A 19,897-nucleotide genomic window follows, 5' to 3' on the forward strand; every position below is an offset into this window, starting at 1 on the left:
ATGTAAAAATTGTGTTCATCATCCTTGCTTGCTGCCAAAACTTGAAGGAAACCATAGCTAGGGTTTCTTCACTTTCTCAAGATCATAGTAAGTGATTCCAAGCCCCGTTTTTAATGTTCTTTACGTTTTTGGAATCTCGGTAGCTTAATTTAGCTTATTTTAGCAATAATTTAACCTAGGGTTCATATTTGGAAAAATAATCATAGGTGAAATATGTTTATCTTGATGTTTTATGGTAGAATATGAAGCTAGTAATTATGTTAAACAACTTTTGCTAGTCGATTTTAAGTGAAAATGAGTATATTGACATAATCGGCAAAAATACCTAATGTTCATAAGTAAGTGTTAGAGTAAGAATTTGATGTTGTCATAGAAGGGAAAAATGTTAAGCATGTTCTAAAACATAATAATAAGAGATGAAGTTTAATTTCCGAGCTTTGGGGCAAAAGTGTAAATATGAAAAAGTTTAGGGGCAAAACTATAATTTTTCCAAAATTGAGTCAATGACTGTTTTGATGAATGTGAGTATTAGGGTTTAGGGTTTAAGGTTTAGGGTTTTGGGGTTTAGGGTTTTAGGGGTTTGGGGTTTAGGGTTTAGGGTTTAGGGTTTTAGGGTTTAGGGTTTAGGGTTTAGGGTTTAGGGCTATGGCATGTATAGGGACTTAGTCATTTAGATTGTATATTCTTAAATTATGACTAAAAGATGATATGCAAATATTTGATGATGAATAGTTATTAAAATGGCTAAGTATGAAGGTGCTTGTTGTTATAAATGTCTAGGTGATAAATTATGCATAGAAATCATGAAAAAGTAAAAATTGGTAGTGAATCAGTTTTGAACCAGCAGTAGTGACGTGATTTTGAGAAATCACCAAGGATAGTAGAAAATGAATTAGAGGGTGGATGAGATATAGAATTAAATCTTATTGAGTCTATTTTCATAGAAAAATAACAGTGTAGACAAAGGAATTATGTATTCTGAGATATTTGCATTTTAGTTAGACAAGGTCAAAGTGGTTTTCGGAATCTCCTGTTCTGACTTTGGAAAATTATTAAAAATTGTACAAAAATAGTTATGAGTTTTAATTTATATTTATAGATTCCTTATTCAGCCTATTTTCTGTAGAAACAAGTGAGAACACCATATGAAGTCTGTACAATGAGATAATTAAATTTTAGTGACGAGAGGTCAGGACAGTTGATCAGTGAAACAGGGGAGACTTTAACTAATAAACTGTAATAATTGGCTGAACAAAAATTCTGAAAAATTTATGGTAAAAAGATATATGAGTCTAGTTTCAGGGAAAATTTACGGATCTAAATTTCGAGTTTCGTAGCTCGAGTTATAATTAATTTAGTATCTGCTGCGCAGGGGACATCTTTGTTGTGAATAGTGAAATTAATTTCAAAAGTAAAATTTTATTCTCCGAACTTTTAAGTTAAGTCAAGTAACGCCTCATGCTCGACTCCGGCAACGGTCTTGGGTAAGGGGTGTTACACAACCCTTCATTACTAATGTAACATTATTTTATTTTATATGACATGTCAATAAATAATTTTAAAAATAAAAAATAAAAAAATCATAAATAAAAATATTAGTTCTCAAAATTATGAAAATTATGAAATAAAGCTCTTCAAAACTAAGGAAAAATTTATAATCAAAATGCATACTAGTCATTTAACTCCATTAAAGTTATTGTTTTAGTACATATATATTCTTTCCTATTCCTATTTTTTGAAGAAATGCATATATCTAACCAATGATACATAAAAAAGAAAACCTCAAACGATTGGCTATACATGTACTCATGAAGTTACTCTCACATCGATCTAGATTCACCTTTTCCTTGGACAAACCAGAAAATAGAGAAAAATTGTGAGTTCACTAAGAAAAACAATATGAAACAGCATGATACAACCAAGATCTTAAGCAAAGATGGTAAGCAACAAGGGCGGTTATGTGATTATCAAGCCAATGGGATTGTTAGAGAGAAATGAAACAAATATGAAGCTACTGAAAAGCAATGAAAATATGAGGTAGACTAGTATGTTTTATGCTGAGAAGTTTGGGACCAAAATGCAAAATAGATACTTTTAGCTGCTGAAAAATTATATATAAAAAAAACATGGCAGGGTTCCCCTTCAATTCAAGTCCCTAAGTTGTCATTGTTCCCCCATGCTCCATAGACCATCTGCAAAACCATCATTAACACAATTATAATCTGGCTTGTGGCAGTCGCCAACCAGGTATGGAAAATCCTCAAATGCTGATGTGGATGCCAAGTTGTAATAGCAACAATTTTTATCAATATTATCATCATGATAGCAATACTTTGCAAGTGCGTAGTCATCATTGTTACTAATGATGCTAAAAGGACTTGTTTGATACTCTGCAACTTGGGATATAGTTGACATGATATCCGTAGATCCTGAAATCTGCTCCTGTACTGGCACTTGTTCCATTGTCAATAATTCTTGATCATGCTGAGAAGTTTGGTTTAGTGATTCCATTTCTGGAAGCAGTCTTGGCATCCAATTACAACATCGAATAACATGTTGAAATGGTGTGCTATTAGCATCAATCTTTAGATGACGTGCATGTTTATTAACACGGGTTCTCCAGTAGTTTTTTATCTCATTGTCTGTTCTTCCTGGTAAATATTTTGCAATCTTTGACCACCTACAAATCAATATCATATAATGTCAACTAAATAGCAGAATGGGAAATGGTAAAAGAAGTTATTACCTGTTACCCCACTTGGAATGGAGTTGAAGAATCAAACACTCTTCTTGTGGAGTAAGGTTTCCATGCTTAACATCTGGTTTCAGATAATTTAGCCATCTCAGCCTGCAACTCTTTCCAGTTCTCCTCAACCCTATCCCACAAAACCAGAAATTTGTTATTAAGACACACACATATATAGTTCAACTTAGTTGATTTTATTTTCATCTGACAGGTGAATGGTGATTTTGTGTTTAAGTTTTTTTTTTTGTCGTAATCAGGTTATCCACTATCGAAAGCAGTGATTAACCCCTCGTTGTGGTTACAGATGCTTTCAAAGAGTTAAACAGCTGACAATTAAATGTACTCAATTCTCATGAGTGAGAATCGAAACCCCAACCCTATTATTAAATGATAAGATAATCAATCACTACAATACACCTCATGATGATTCTAAGTTTAAGTTACCTGCTCGTTTTGCAAGCAAATTCCAGTGGCCTTCGCCATGGAGACCAATATAATGAATTAGGAGAGAGTCTTCCTCAGCAGACCAAGTTCCTCTTCTAAGCTGCTCAGCATCGCCTTTACTAGAATTTGTATAGGATAACATGACTATATGACAAAATATAATATTGGCTGAAGAACTTTTGGGTCTGAATCTACAAGTCACGGCCGAGGGAAAGATTTAACATATATATATATATATATATACACTCAATGAACAACTTTTTGAGAAGTACACGTGCAGACACAAATTTGATGCATTGAATTTACTCAACTGCTTTAGGAATGGCCAAATTTTCTCCAGTTTACTTATTGAAGTGAAAGTCGGTGGTGTTTCGGGAAGTGGGTTTGATTCAGTCCCTATTTGTGTTTTTGGTTTCAGTGTTTTTGTCAGTAGATACTCAGTCAAAGTATATGTATTATGCCAGCAGTATAGAGGAAGACGTGGGAAATTGGTGTTGGAGAATATTGAGGCTATACAAGGAAGTCAAAAGCATGATATGTTCTTGGTTGCCAAACACACACAAAATGTCATTTCCATGTGGTTCCAGTTACTGTAGAACGCCAGCAATATGAATTGGAGATCAAAGAATTACAATGCTTTAGTAGTGCATAAGCAGCTAATTTTGACTATAAATATGACTTGTTTGTTGCCTCATTATGTGGCGCTGAATCTTCTCCCGATTGAAATGCAGGAATCAGGATGGTGGTGATCAAGGTCAAAGGTTTCATTGAGTTCCATATTTGGATGGGATTGTTCAATGTTTTTTTAAAACAGAACCATGGAACCGGTCAGAATATCCCAGTTTCGGTTTCATTGGTTTTTAGGTTTGGTTTTAATTAAATAAATTTTTAAAAATTTTATAAAATTTTATAAAATTTTTTAAAAAATAAAAATTATTAAAAAAAAGAAAAAATTGGTTCAACTGATTCAACATGTTCCGAGTGGTTCACTCAAAATTCAGTTCAAACTTTTGTCCAGACTAGTATTATCGATCGGTTCTCGGTCCAATTAGTCCGATCAGCCGATTCTCAATTCAATTGACCTGACCGACCATTTTGGTCCAATTCCAACAATTATCCAATTTAAATTTTTTTTTAGATTTGGATTATTTCAAATTTGGATCCATTTTAATTGAAATGGATTTTCATATAAAATATAATAATTAAATCAATTTTTTGAATAGTTAAAAATTGAATGGATCCATATAAAAATATAATAATTATTACATCAACTTTAATTTGGATCCATTTTGAATTTCTTCTTCGTGTTTATCCATAGTCTTTAAGGAATGATGAGCAACAAGCAAGCATTTTTTATCCTACTTCCCCTAGACAAGATTTTGCTTCTTTCTTTGTGCAGTGCTTGGACAAGTGGGCACTGGGGTTGACATTACTCGCTCAACATTTTAAAACATCTTGGCCTGACATGGCCTGGAGTACCACAATAATGACAAATGATTTTAGGTTTGAAGTATACCTTCCTATCAACATTGATGACAGTAGGCTTCTTCGAGCTTTCACCATGATTTTCATTTAATTTGTAGCTCTAACCAAGGCTGTAAGACCTTCAGTAATAGTTTTACCTTTTTCCTCAACATACCCTAGTGTAAAAAAATATAGTATCATATATGCAATAATAATGTAATACAATGCAGTAGCAGTAACACAACAGAATACTTGTAATCGGATAGAGTTGAAAATTAGAATAAGAATTTTGTTGAGGCGTGCATAAATAGTTTCCTTAAGACAGATTTGACCTCTCCTCGGTACTTTGAGTAACATTGGACGTCTATCTCCCAAGATACAACAATAAACGATCACAGTAGTAGCACAACAACAGTAATCAATATTCGAGCACAATCTTGTCTTTCTCAATCACCAAAAAGAATGAATTTACAAGGAATTTTTTATATTAATAGTTTTTGATGATGTGTTTTAGAAATCTCCTAACTTGGCTTTATACAGAGAAGAGGAAATGAATAAAGAGATTTAAACCGATTCATGAAGAGTTTTGTTGAAAAGTTATAATAGATATAAGTGAGCAGACAGAATGAATGAAAATATGCAATATTAAACCTAAAGCAATGAACTTGTTCACCAAGAGATATAATTTGAGCATCAATTTATCATTTATCACTCAACAATTTTGGGCATATTATATAGAATATAAATCTATAATTTATTATTCATTATTTTTCCAGGGGTCCTTCTTCCTACAGCTAAAATTTCATTGAGTTTTCCACTGCTAGAATTGAATTTCTCTAGCATCTACTTTGTTGACTCAATCTCCATCTGAATTACAATAGCAAGTTGAAACTCCTTTGCTTCGAGTTTTCTTCTTCTAACTAGTTGTTCTCAAGGATTAGTCTAGAGTTGACATTATTAAAATTATTTTGTTAAATTCAAGTTCATTACAACATATTTTTTAGTTGCATGGTTAATAATTTGACCTGAATTTTGAAATATGAAAAGTAGAGGACTAAATTCTTGAAAATAGAAGTACATTGACTAATTCCAAATTTATGAAGAGTACATGAATTTACGATATATTTTAATCTTTATACTATAAAACATTTCTTATTAATATATTTATAATTGTAATATATATTTATTATTAAAATATTAATATAAATATTTTTCAATAATATATGAAGAATATTCAAAATTGTTATTTTAAATTTTATTATAAAAATAAAAGTTTTAATATTAAATTATTTAATAAAATAGTAAATCATATTAATTATATTAATAATTTATTATATTATTAAATATAAATAATTAAATATGTATTTTTATTAATATTGAAAATTATAATCTTTAATATTAATATTTTAAATATTTTGAAAATCAAAATTAAACAACTTATTAATATAATAATATTAGAATGGATTCAAGTTAATTTTATATAAAAATAAAAGTATCTATAAATGAGCTCTTTTTCAAAAATGACTTATACTTTTCAAAGGGTAAGTCATTTTACAAGAAAATGACTTATTTTCCGTTAACCAAGTTGTTTTTCATAAATAAAAAACACAAGAAGATACAAAAAGAAACATCATTTTTCATGAAACAAACTCACCCTAAATTAACTTGAGTTATGCTCTAAACCCAACCTAATTTTAATTCAAATTAACTACTTGAATACTATTAATAAGTGTTGAGTATAGTGGTAAAACGATCATAAAGGCAATAAAATTGTATTATTAAAAAGAGTAACCAGAATAAAAAAATTGATAAAAATTTTAGAGGAAATATCTAATTATTGAATGTGTCTTATAAATCTAACCCATACTATTTAAGCCCAAAATTCAAGTTTAAGGCAGTCCATCAATTTGTAAGCCTAACAGACAAATGATTTCGTGGAGTCTTAATTTTGATACTTAAAATTGGGTATACTTAGGAATTTTGTTGAAGGTAAAATGAAGATTTCAGAGGAAAGTTGTACCAAGTCTCTAAGTTAGAATTTGTAAAGGCAAGATTTAAGATATAAGTAATTTTAAAATAATTAATATTAAAAATTTTATTTTAAATTTTTAAATATGATACCATACTTTTACTTTAAAATTTCAAACGAAATTGATTACGTATATTTTATTTTTTATTTTTATATATAGCTTTTAAATTTAAAATAATTTTTAATATATGTTCATTATTTAGGATAATTAAAATATTAATATGTGTTTATTATTTTGGTTATACAAAAATATTTTAAATTTGAAAGTGTATTTTAGATAAATTAAATGTTAATTTTGAAATTGGTTATGTAGTTTTTAATTTTAAGATAAAATGTTTCAATTTTAAATTTGATATATATGTTTTAAATTTTAAAATTAAAATTAAAAATTTTAATATATTTTAAAAATTTAAAGGTTAAATAAGCATATAAAAATTTTAAACATAATATTTGAAAATGTTGGAAGTTATGTTTATTTTTAAAAATTAATAAATAGATAAATTATTTGATTTAAAAATAATTCTTTTACTTTAGACTTTTTACTTTTTAAATTATTTACTTACGTGTCAATTAAAGACAACATCTATATAAGCATGCACGCTTTATCATATATATACACTAATTTTTTTACCTGTGCAATGCACTAATTGATGGTATGTATTAATAAAATATATTGTAATTTTATTTCGCTTTAATTGATATTTATCATTGTGCTTATAAATTAAACGTAAATTTTCCACAATGCTTTAACTCTATATTAAAGTTTGTCACTTTACATATATTTGATTGAATTTTGTCTCTAAAGTTTAATTTTTTTATTGAAAGTTTCTACTCAATTTTAATTTTAAATAACTTGAAAAGAATTTAATAATTTTTTATATTTTATCTTAATATTTAACATCAATAAGTAAAACAATATAATGTCAATATTAATATAAACGGTTATTTTATAAAAATAAATATAATTTTACATACACATATATTATTTTTCAAGTATTTATTTCATTAATTAAAAAATTCTAAGTTAATTTATTAATTTTTGATATTTTATAAAATAACTTATTATTAACTATTGAAAGTTTTATTATTAAAATTTGTTTTCAAATTTTTAAAATTAATATTGAGTGATAGAGTTTAATTAAAAAAGAAAGTTGGTGGCAAAAATTAATTAAATTTAAAGTTTAGTGGTAAAATTCAATAACATAAAAATTTAGTGTCAAATTTACTTATATTAAGAAAAAACAATGGCAAATATCAATAAAATGAAGTATAGTGGCTAATTTCAATATTTATCTATAGTTTAAAAGAAATTATTTGAATTTTTAAAATAGTATGGTAAAATAATTTTGTAAAGTATTTTAAAACATAATTATCATACCGGTTGTTTTAATTTTTTAGATAATTTGGTAAAAGTTAATTGCATTTTAATTATTAAATAGTATGGCAATTTAAATAGTTTTAGTAAAAAATCGGAAGTTATTTGGTACACTACCAGTGGAATAAAAGAAATACCTATAGAAGTATAGTAAACAATTTTTAAGGTTGTTTGTGGAATAAAATAAAATAAAAACTCACACATTTTAATATAATTATTCCTCATTATTTTGAATTTATTTTAAATAAGTAATTGAAATTAATAAATTTTACTTATAATGTTGATTAATAAATAGAAAGTCTTTCATTAACATTATCAGTAGTATATAAATTAGTATAATAATATTAAAATATAACGCTGATAATATAAAATTCTTTCATTTATATAATAATCACATACCCGTATTTGTTAAATAATTTAATATACATTATATACACATAATACGTGTACTAATTAAATTTATATAAATTTATTACGAGTTAATTTATTATATATATTTGGACTATCTAATTATTCATGTTGTGTTGGGTTGTATTTTAACTATTTTTCTTATATTTGTATTATTTAAATTATTTATTTGTAGGGATCCATTAGAAATATTTAAAGGGTTTCACAAATTATATAGTTATTTTAGGTTTTGATTTATCAATTTATTGTATTTTATTTGAATATATTTCTAAATTTATTTGCATAAATATTAAAATATAATCAGATTTTGTCGCACCCCATAAAGGAAATATTTTATCTTTAAAATATTTTCTTTAAAATTTATTTAATAATGAATATAGGTGGAGTGGTAATAAACTTGTACTTTAATGTTATGAACACATGTTTAATATCTGGATTTGTAATTTTAATTTTTATATTTAAAAATTATATAAATTTATGAAAAGTAAAAATGACATCATAATAATATTAATTATAACTTAAAAGGGATATTTTTATAATTTCATAATTGCTAAAGTGCATTATAAATAGTATAGATAATTATTTAAAATAATTATAAGATAAATTTAGTTATAATTAATGGTTGACATCTCAAGCAAATTGGGGTGTAAAATCTAGTTATTATAATTTTAAGATTATCTTCTATTAATTTAAAAATAGATTATAACTTTAAAATATTATTTTCTATTAATTTAAAAAAATGGATATATAGATAGACTGTGTTTTTACCATGTGTCGATAGGATAAGCATGTTACATGTCAAAAAAATAGGTTGTCATGTCAATTGGAACCCTAGAATTAGACTTGTTCATGGTAGGACTACTCGCCCCAAATTTGGAAGGGCTTGAACAAAAATATTAGGCCAAAAAAATGGATTTGGGCAAAAAAATTAAGCTCATTTGAAATATATATATATATATATATATATCTCAAAAAATTTAACTATTGAAGTGTTAAAATATTAATTATAAGAAAATATATGGCAGGGTTTAAAAATACTTTAATTTTACACTAATGTAATATGGGAGGGATCCACTTATACAACTAGTAGTTTTATACCTTTTGTATCTATTCTTTAAATTTCATATTTCATTCATATATATATCATGTCAAATTTGACATAGATTAATTTTTTAAAATTATTTATGTTATATTAAAAACTTTCAACCGTTGAATAAATATTAATATATATACATAATATTTTAGAATATTATGGTAGATATTGAATTGATTCAAAATTTACATGCATTATAAGTACAATTATATGCATTCCACGATATGCTACGTCAACGAAATTTGCAAATGTTAACTTTTCAATTCATTTTAGGGTGATTTGACAGACAATACAAGTTCAAAAGTTAAAAGTGAAGAAAATTAAAAAGTTAAATGAGTCATTATGGTATACATATTTATAATGGATCGTAGAAGAATCCAATTAATTAATGCATGCCAATATATATAATATCAATCATGCAAGTAATATAAATAAATGAAGTTAAGGTTGGGATTCAAATGATGCATATGAATGTTTGTAAGCTAAGGATATGCCCTTTTTTTTTTTGTCTAAATGCACTTAGCCACAATATTAACAGTGATTTATGAGTCAGGGGGTGTGTGGTGGTGGTGGTGATAAGGTCCCCCAAAATCAATTTTAGTAATAATTATATATTGTAAAGAAACAGTCGCATTATGGGTCAAGTCCAAATTCTTCCATCCTAATAATTGCATGCATCCTATGCTAAATTACTTTTAGATTAAAAATAGAAAAGCATAACCCCACTAGTCTAGGTTTTATATTTTAGATGCTTACTATCTAGTATTGAGAAATTTCAAAATAGAACCGAATCGAATCAAGTGGATGAGAAATTGATTATGGTATCAGTTTAGAATAAAAGATTAGATTGGTTAATTTATGAACGGGTTGAATCGGCCGATCAAATAAATTGAAATGATTTTCTCTATTTTCAGTTTATAATTTTATTTTTTAATAATTTATTCAATTACACCGAAAAAACTGATTGGATTGAGAATCAATAGTTTGAATGGTTCGACAATCGATCCACTTTTGAAAGCTATAAGAATTTCAAGATGAGATAGATGAAGCTAAGATCAACATTTCTTGAGATATTCATCTATGAGCCAGAAGCTTAAATATTATTTTGGTTAGATTCATTACTTTTTGTTGAAGGCGGAGCAACTCCTCAAGAGAAGTCTGTAGAGTGTCATCCTTGGGGACACCGATGTGGTTCCTCAATAATGGAAAGTATTGTCCCTTGGAGAGGGTTTTGTGCCCATTTGTAGAGAGCCGTGTACAGTTCACGGAGGAGGCGCCTTGATTGTAAGTGGATGTATAACCACCCACCAAAAGGCAACATGGGTGTCTCGCCTTTTGTGGGATTCGAACCCTTGACCTATCGTACATAGGTACCATATATCCCAATAGATGACCTATATTCCATAGGTCAGGGGTTTGAATCCCACCAAAGGCGAGACGCTCATGTCGCCTCTTGTTGGGTGGTCGTACGTCTACGTACAGTTGAGGCGCCCTCTTCCATGAACCATACACGACTATCCGTGGATGAGAGACAAAGCCCTCCCCCAGGGGACAATACCTTCCATTGTTGAGGGATCGGGTTAGCATTCCCAATGATGACACTTTGAAGATTTCTCCTGGAGAAGTTAATCCCCCTCAACAGATTTACAATTTTTAAGTTAAAAAATGAAGTTGCATAATATTCATTTAATTTAATTAGTTAGACCCTGAGAGGTTTAGAAAGCATAAAAAATATTAAATTATGGCACATCAGCGGTGGTTTGAAAACAAAATTATATAATAAATATATATATTTTAAAAAGAAACAAATTGAATGGTAAAGTACAAATGTTGAAAATCATAAAAGCTTAGGGTTAAAATCTTATTATGTGTATATTTTTTTAAAAACTGTATATAAAGATATAAAATGATAATAATAAAACACTCTCAAAATAAACAATTTACTTTGTAAAATAAGAGTATTTTTGTTATTATCGAATTAAATGATGTTTGATCAATTCGTGACATTAACCTAGTCAAATGCTTAATATATGGTACATATAATCATATAAGAAAAGGTTAAAATATGCTTCTAGTCCATGTACTCTTACATTGAAATTCAGTCCTTCTATTTTTCAAATCTCAAAATTTAGATTCAATTGTTATCACTATTAAAATTTCTTTTGTTAAATTAGTTAATGTGATATTTTTAAATAAAAATACTTAATAATCATGTAATCAAAAAATGAAATTGCTATAAACTTAAATTTAACTGAAAAATTGAGCGATATCAACGGCTGAACTTACAATCTCAAATCTAAAATTCCTGATATAAATAACCATAACAAAAGAAAAAAACTTATTGATGGGACCATTCTATTATTGGACATATGAGTGTATCTGCTGAAACATGGGGCCGAACCAGGGAGCAGAATCACAGAAGCCTAAATTGCCACGTGGTCCTCTCAAAATACATCTCTTATTTTATTCTTAAAAATAATGTGAAGTTAAAATATATATATATATATATATAATTCCTTTTTACATGGATATTAAAAATTTATCCCTCTCTATAAATACTACTCTCATCCCATTCTTCATCACCCAAAATCAAGAAAAAAAAAATACCAAAAGATTCCAATGGCTGATTTCTCAGAGCAAAGTTATAGGCAACCATTTCCTTTCTTGGATATTGATCCTACCATGGAATCACTTACCCAATTTGCTGAGTTAAACCCCCAAAGTTTCATATTAGACAATTCAGCCTTCAATTTCCAGACCTTCTTCCCTCTCTCCATTAATGACAGCTTGTTCAGTAACCAAGCATCTCAAGGAGAAACCATGTCTGGTTTTATCCATAATAGCAACCAAAGTTCAGTGTCTGCTCAGCCCATTTTCAGTGCTAAAACTGAAGTGGAGGAGATTAGCAACAAGAGAAAAGCATTGGATATATTAGAGAGTAGTTCTGGGAACTCATCATCATCATCTCCTCAGGTTTCTGAAACTGGGATCAAGAGAAGAAATGTATGTGTTTTGTTCAAACTTTTTTTCTTTTAAAAGTTTTATAATAAAAATTGGATTCACCTATATATTATTTCAAAGAGTAAAATAAATTTTTATTAAAAATTTCATATATTTTTACTATTAAAAATCCATCTCAGCATATCAACATGACCGTCTTTTAACGGTATAAATGGATGAAATTTAAAAAAATATATCAATTTATTCTTTACAAATTATTTTAAATAAATAGAACAGAATACAATCATTCTAAATAACGAGACTTCCACTGTACTTTTATTTCTATTTTTTTTTTATGGCTTTTGAAGGGTAAATCCAACTTTGTTTGATTTGGTATGATTGCAGAATTCAGGAAGAGGGAAAAGAGCAAAAAGTAATGAGAAGGAAATGGAGAAACCTAAAGAAGTGGTTCATGTCAGAGCTAGAAGAGGTCAAGCTACTGACAGTCACAGTTTGGCAGAAAGGGTATATACATACATACATCTTTATTTGATTGATTTAGCTATGCCAACTTATTGAAAACGATGTATATTTCTGTCAACCATCAGGTCAGAAGAGGGAAAATAAATGAGAGATTAAGATGCTTGCAAGACATTGTTCCAGGCTGCTACAAGGTAAAATGGCTTTTTCTTAAAGTACTGAAAGTAGCAAAAACGACGAAGTTTTCACTTACATTTTTCAATGGTGGTTGATAATATGTGCAGACCATGGGCATGGCATTAATGCTAGATGAGATAATCAATTATGTGCAGTCCTTGCAGAATCAAGTTGAGGTGAGTTTGTAACATATATACACATGTATATATATATGTATGCATGGTTATATGGATTGTATATGGACATGTTGGTAAAGCTTTAACCCTAATTTACTATTTGGAAATGTTGTAGTTTCTTTCAATGAAGTTGACGGCAGCTAGCACATATTATGACTTCAACTCAGAGTCAGATGCCATGGAAAGAATGCAGGTGCTTTCCCAACTCAGAATTATACATATACATGTACATAGACATAGACATAGACATAGACATATACATATAAGCTCAAAAAGCTTATGGTTTGTAATGTGTAAAATGGCATTTCAGAGGGGAAAAGCAGAGGAGGCAAAGGAGCTTGAAAGATTGATGAGAGAAGGATATGTTGGAATTGGAGGAGTAGCTTGTTTCCACTCATCATCAACATATGGTCCTCTTTGACTTGAAAATCTAATTGGCTTACAACACATGATCATGAAGATGCTCTAGTTTTCAACACTTTTTCAAGTTTAAAAGTATATAAAAATGTACCCCACTGCTTCTTCACGATGTGCCTACCATAAGTGAAAAATATTTTATACTTTGTACTTTATTTCCCATCACAATGCATTAATGGAATTGTATTATGTATTTACAAGAGATTAACATAAAAGTACACATTTCTTCAATTCCTCTTCTGCTTTCTACTTAATTTCCATTGATTAAATCCAGTTAATTTTCTTAGTTGAGCAATATCATCCAAAGCTTAATAAAGCATCATTCAACGTGTGCAGTAAAGATGATCAAAGTGAGAACTAGATTAAAATAAGTTACAAATGTACCTAATGCACTTGTTCAGCTAGGGAATCATTTTCAACCTCCTACTCCCTCGGATGGCTTTTACTTTTCCACTTTGTTTAATGTTTATAATACTCCTAGTAGTTTGGACCCTTTATTATTTGTTGAAAAGCAAAGGTGTATTATTTACCAAACTTGACTCTTATCATATATATATATATATATATATATATATATATAATATGTTGAACTTGGATTAAGTGACAAGTAAAGATAAAAGTAGAAATAGATAATAAAAAATTAGTTACGTAGTTCGGAATCTTCTTACATTTGTGAGACTTTATTTAAAGAGTTAATCCACTTCAATTAAATACAAACGATAATTTAAGTTTTACAAACTCGCCATGCAACACCTATATTCTAACCTCCTTTAAAGCTTCCCCATAAAAATTTAGGTGTAAATTAAGTGACGTATTTTCTTATTTACCATTTTTGCACTCAAAAGATAGTTCCTAAAGTGAGAATGGTAAAATTCTCTAAGTATTTTTTAGCTAATACAAGCCAATTATGTGTGTATATATAGATTTATCAGCCTCGATAAATTACAGTCACATTTCCCATAAGTAGCAATATAAAAAGTCTTCAATTATTAAAGAGTATCTTAATCAATACATCCAAAAATCGATATGGTCTGATGTACTCAATCATAAATAAACCATAACCAATTTCTAGTCATCACAAACAAAAGCTGATACAGTTTTGGATAAAAAAAATTACCAAATTAAACAAAAACAAATCCAGTTATACCTCAAATTGCAATAACTTTGTTTGGTTTTAATAAAACGATAAAAATGACAGCAGAAGAGACAAAAATCCATTTGGACTTTGAAGACACTAAGCTTAAAATGAATAACAACTTTTGTTACATCAGCACCTTTCTGAATAGACTTCACTTGCCCTTAAGACAATAGTTTAATGACAAACTTAGGAAAAATCAGTTGTGAAGAAAAAGCAGACAAATGAACAAAAAAGAGTGAGACAAGAGTTTTCATGCATCCCATATTATTAAATTAACCAAAACTTAAGACACTGTAGTTTTGCCTGTATATTAATGGTTTAAATGGATATAAGTAAATATTGACTCTTTTGACTTCATAGCCCCACATTGTCATCTCAAAAGCTTGAGTAAAAGACATATAACCTTGACATTTTTAAAAGCAAGAAGCATTACATGTTGCTTGCCATCAACATGTTTAGTTGTAAATTAAACTACTTCATGTTTCTTCCCAAATCAAACTAAATCATTTAAACTTGAGTTCTATTACAACATTCATGATTTTTATACATTAATCTCTTTCATTATTTTCAATTTTAACACCATTTGTTTTCTGTTAATTATGTTAAATAATTTGACCATGCTTATTTTTACTAGTAGTATATATATTTTTATTTTCTATACAATTGGAAAAATATTATAACCTTTCTTTTTGGTTAAAATATGCTATTAGTTCTTCTACTTTTATAGAATTTGAGATTTAGTCCTTATATTTTAAAAGTTAAAAATTCAATTTTAAACCCTAATCTTACTTTTTCAATTTAAAAGTTCTAGTCTAATAATTACCATAGTCGGTTGTTTCTATTAAAATTTATCAACTTTACATGTTTATTTTTCATCAATCATATGACATGGCATATGAGGGTAGCTTAATCAACATGTCAAATTGACAAATTTTGATAGAAAATACTAACGATTTTAATGATTGGACTGAGATTTTTAAATCAAAACAGTGGGAGGACTTAATTTCTAACTTTTAAGTATATGAACCAAATATCAAATTTTGCCAAAGTACAAGGACTAATAGTATATTTTAACCTTTTATTTTATCTTTTTAAATATACAAATTAAAAAGTTTGGTTAGATATACAAAAATCTCAAGGTGAATTATTTGACAGAACTAACAACAGAAAGTTAGTGTGAGATCTAGAAATACACACATTTCGAAAAATAGAGAACATAAAATTATAAAAAATATAGTAAAGAGATAAATTCGTAAAAATATATAGTACAAGGACTTTCTCTACAATTTAACTAAACACAAATGTGTACTATAAACATATACCATAAAGACCGGTTTGTTCATCATTGTGGATAAGCTAGCTAGCTTGAAAGAACAAGTTCTAAAAAAAAATCCTACTTGTCTATAAAATTATATTCAGAAACTGATTATTCTAATTTGACACACCAACAATTTAGTGGTGTGTCCCATGAAACAATAAGATTTTGATGCAAATAGGTCTACAATTAGAGAGGCAATAAGTTGTACTTGGAAAGACAGTGAAAACCATGGCCAATTTGTCTAATACATGCTGAATGGATCCCACAAAATAGAAGCATACATAAAATCTAATGGATGTTGCCAATTCATTAAGTGAATGATTGGAGTAAACAAGTTTGATGTATAGGAGGGGGAAACAACTTTTAGTTATTTATTTGTAGTTATATTTTGTTTTGTAGTGCAAAATAAAAAGAGAAGAGGGGGCAGATGCAATGCATTCAAGAAATTGAGGGTGCAATAAGGAGAGGAAGACAGCTTGAAATGGGCCATGTAATGCCCCCAAGAGGATGGGCAACGTGGGGGTTCTAGGACCTCTTTGAATGATACTTGATAAGGGCTTGTTAACCTTTTAAAGCCACTTTTATTACCTCTTTAGACCAAGTCTTTTGCTTGTGGGTGAAAGTGTCATAAACGTCCTTGTACTAGGATTGAATTACATTTTGTCCCCTCTACTAAAAAAGACAAATTAGTCCTTGCACATTAGATCAAAGAGCAAATTGATCTTTCTGTTAAAAAACTCATCCATTTCTATTGATAAAATTTGATCTCTATACGTCAGCATGTCACTGTCTAGTTGTTTCGTTAGCCACACCAATTTTTAACAGAAAGGACTAATTTGCTTTTTGATCTAATGTACAAGGACTAATTTGCTCATTTTTTAAGTAGAGAAAACAAAATACAATTTAACTCCTAATACAGGGACATCCATAATAATTTTACCTTATGTGTTGGATCTAACATGCATGAACAAGGAAAAAGTCGCCTCAAATTGGAAAATCGCATTGTAACTAAAAGGATAGGTTTTGATGTAGGTTTAGGGTCACATATTAGGTAGATGAGAAGAGGTAACCACTTGGGGCAAGTTCAAGGATCCAAGTACAGTAGACTTAGTTAGTGGAGGAGGTGGTTAGCTAGTCATGCTTCTTATTAACTCCCACTACTATAGAAAAAATGGCATTGAATCTTCTTGCATGCATGCTTCTATATCTTTGTTTTAAGCATTCAAAACCTAAAGCTCAACACCAAAAAGTTGATCCCAAAGTACCTTTATCAACATTTTTTCAACTACTTTAGCGGGAGTTTTTTGAGGAGGGGAGAACATAAAACAATAACATTATAAATTTCAATGTTATTCATGAATGAATTATGATACCAATTCAGTAAAAGGTAAAAATTTAATTGACCGGTGAACTTATATTAGTTGAATCAATAGTTAGATCGAGATGCAAAACCGATTTACTGATGGTTGAACTGAATTTTATATTTTTTTAATTGTTTTAATTTTTTTTAAATAGATTAAATTAATCGAACTAAAAATAGTGATTTAATCCGATTCACCCACCTATCCAATTTCAAAAACATTAATAAACCCATGGCATAAAGGAATTAAAGACCATTGGTGAAAGGAAAAAAAAGAGAGGCAATTATTGCAAATCCAATTATAAAATTCCTCAATCTCAAAAAAATTATGTAAAGCCAAATCATACAATAAAGATGATGCACTATATATCGTGTTTCATGTAAGAGGATCTTCATATTAGGATTTGGTCTAACTTTACGTTAAATTATGTGAACCCTAAACCTACAAAAACATATAATATAATATATGTTAAGGATCAATTATATTTGTAAATAAAAGTTATACTTTACATATATTATAATTGTAAACAAAAACATATATTATAATTTTTAGGTTGAATTTTACTATTAGTCCCTGTATTTTGTGAAAACTATGGATTTAGTCCCTGTATTTTAATTTGATCAATTTTAATGCATATACTTTTCAAATTTTGAAATTAGAATCCTAACCCAATAGTAGCAGTTAAATGCATTTGGTTAAATTCAATTACTAGTCCTTTACTATGTGTATAGTTGTAAATTTAGTCCAAATTCTCCAATTGGATCATTCTAAGTCCCTATATGTTTTCAAAATTTAAAAACCCAATCTTGAAGCAAATGACGGTCGCTAATCCACTCACTAAATTTTTAGTGAGTAATATGTAAAAAAAACAAACCGACATTTCATTACACATATGATAATATATTTGCCGCATCGGATTTTGGAAATAACAAAACTTAACCAATTTAATAGTTATTGTTTGGTGAGGACTAAAATTTTAAAGTTCGAAAAGTACAAGGGTTAATGGCATGATTTAACCTAATTTTTAATTAAAAAGGAAATGTTGGTAATGAACTTTTTAACAACATTGGAGTGTGAAAATGCTGACTTTTAGGTTCCAGCTAAATTAAAGTAAAATGGAAATAGATGTTTTAACAAGAGATGTTTCTGAATGCGTCCAAAAAAAAGAACATGTTATTGAATAGACAAATATGGAGATTGAAGTTGTGGTAGATAATTATCCTTAATGAGAAGTCTAGGGAAATATATATGTTTCATCTAAAAAACACGAGCAGTGAAATGAAGTGCCACTAGCTAGCTGTCTTGACCATGCATCCAATCCAACAACATTGAGAGTTACCATGTCTTTGACTCATCATGTATTGTTGTTGGGTCTGTTCTCGAAATGTAACCTTATGCCCCAGCGACTATATTTAGACAAAAGAAAGAAAACAAAACTTGCACGTGATGAATGATTTTACAACGATTTTTTTTTGCTATGTGGGGAAGTAGAGGTGCTGCCAATAATCCTCAAAATATGGATTTTGATCTAAACATTTTTGGACCCAACTTGGACTTTAAAGATTTGGATTATAATGAATGACATTAGTAGGCCCTCAAAATATGGGTTTTGAGACTAACTTAAAAGGCACAGATAAGACTTTAAATGGAACAAGCCCATGCCAGAGAGAAGAAAGATTACAATAGGTATGAGTGGAAATGATAAGGATCCTAACTTGATTTCAAGTTCACTTGCACATAGTGAGGTTATTTATGTTGCCTTTTAAATATCTTTCATTGATTTGTGAACACTAAAAATAAAGGAGTATAAAGTTCTTATATATTGGAAATACAACCCAAACAAAGAAAGCAATATCGACTAATTGACAAAAGCCTAATTATATTGGAATTTTTTTTGAATCAAGGATAAAATGCCATCACCATGTGTCGAAACCATTTTTTGATAAAACGGGTCGACTTTGATTTTGAAATCGAAGAAAGGGAGTCGCCACCAATCTTTTATTATTTAGGTGTGATTGGATCACCTCATAATGTAACCATTTTAATAAAAGTTTAAATTTATTAAAACGGTCATTTTTGGTCTACAAAATCCAGAAAATGGATTCGGAAGTCGGTTACGCACGGGGAATGATTAGCACCCTCGATACGCCCAAAATTGGTACCTAGTTGATTAATTAATGTTTAAATGCCGAAAGTTAAAATTTTGAAAAGATTATAAAAATACGATCCTTTTTTATTAATGTAAATTTAAAAATCATTTGAGTAAATTAAAAAGTGAGTTAAAGACCCACTCATCTCAAAGTAACGAAATATTACATCCCGTAAGTTAGG

General features: G+C 28.6%; 2 protein-coding genes across 2 annotated transcripts; one reads left to right on the forward strand and one right to left on the reverse strand.

Moving 5' to 3' along the window:
- Nucleotides 1-1,939: 1,939 nt before the first annotated feature.
- On the reverse strand, nt 1,940-3,342 carry LOC105787960 (transcription factor MYB62). The gene is made up of 3 exons (XM_012614594.2): nt 3,191-3,342; nt 2,747-2,876; nt 1,940-2,680 (listed from the first exon to the last, which is right to left on the reverse strand). The coding sequence occupies exons 1-3, from the start codon at nt 3,330-3,332 to the stop codon at nt 2,164-2,166; spliced, it is 789 nt and encodes a 262-aa protein (XP_012470048.1). The 5' UTR covers nt 3,333-3,342; the 3' UTR covers nt 1,940-2,163.
- An 8,784-nt stretch (nt 3,343-12,126) lies between these two features.
- Nucleotides 12,127-13,980, forward strand: LOC105770514 (transcription factor BEE 1). The gene is made up of 6 exons (XM_012591748.2): nt 12,127-12,562; nt 12,905-13,024; nt 13,108-13,173; nt 13,264-13,332; nt 13,448-13,525; nt 13,643-13,980. The coding sequence occupies exons 1-6, from the start codon at nt 12,179-12,181 to the stop codon at nt 13,751-13,753; spliced, it is 828 nt and encodes a 275-aa protein (XP_012447202.1). The 5' UTR covers nt 12,127-12,178; the 3' UTR covers nt 13,754-13,980.
- Nucleotides 13,981-19,897: the final 5,917 nt, after the last annotated feature.

Source organism: Gossypium raimondii, chromosome 7 (assembly GCF_025698545.1).
Source record: "Gossypium raimondii isolate GPD5lz chromosome 7, ASM2569854v1, whole genome shotgun sequence".
Classification (NCBI taxonomy): domain Eukaryota; kingdom Viridiplantae; phylum Streptophyta; class Magnoliopsida; order Malvales; family Malvaceae; genus Gossypium; species Gossypium raimondii.

What these genes read in the sequence shown, in the direction of transcription:
- LOC105787960 (XM_012614594.2), bottom strand. Translation starts at nt 3,332, where the DNA reads ATGTTATCCTATACAAATTCTAGTAAAGGCGATGCTGAGCAGCTTAGA. An exon ending in TTTGCTTGCAAAACGAGCAG is followed by an intron (nt 2,877 to 3,190) that starts GTAACTTAAACT and finishes TTTGTGGGATAG; the next exon opens with GGTTGAGGAGAACTGGAAAG. An exon ending in CATTCCAAGTGGGGTAACAG is followed by an intron (nt 2,681 to 2,746) that starts GTAATAACTTCT and finishes ATTGATTTGTAG; the next exon opens with GTGGTCAAAGATTGCAAAAT.
- LOC105770514 (XM_012591748.2), top strand. Translation starts at nt 12,179, where the DNA reads ATGGCTGATTTCTCAGAGCAAAGTTATAGGCAACCATTTCCTTTCTTG. An exon ending in TTGTTCCAGGCTGCTACAAG is followed by an intron (nt 13,174 to 13,263) that starts GTAAAATGGCTT and finishes TAATATGTGCAG; the next exon opens with ACCATGGGCATGGCATTAAT. An exon ending in CCTTGCAGAATCAAGTTGAG is followed by an intron (nt 13,333 to 13,447) that starts GTGAGTTTGTAA and finishes GAAATGTTGTAG; the next exon opens with TTTCTTTCAATGAAGTTGAC.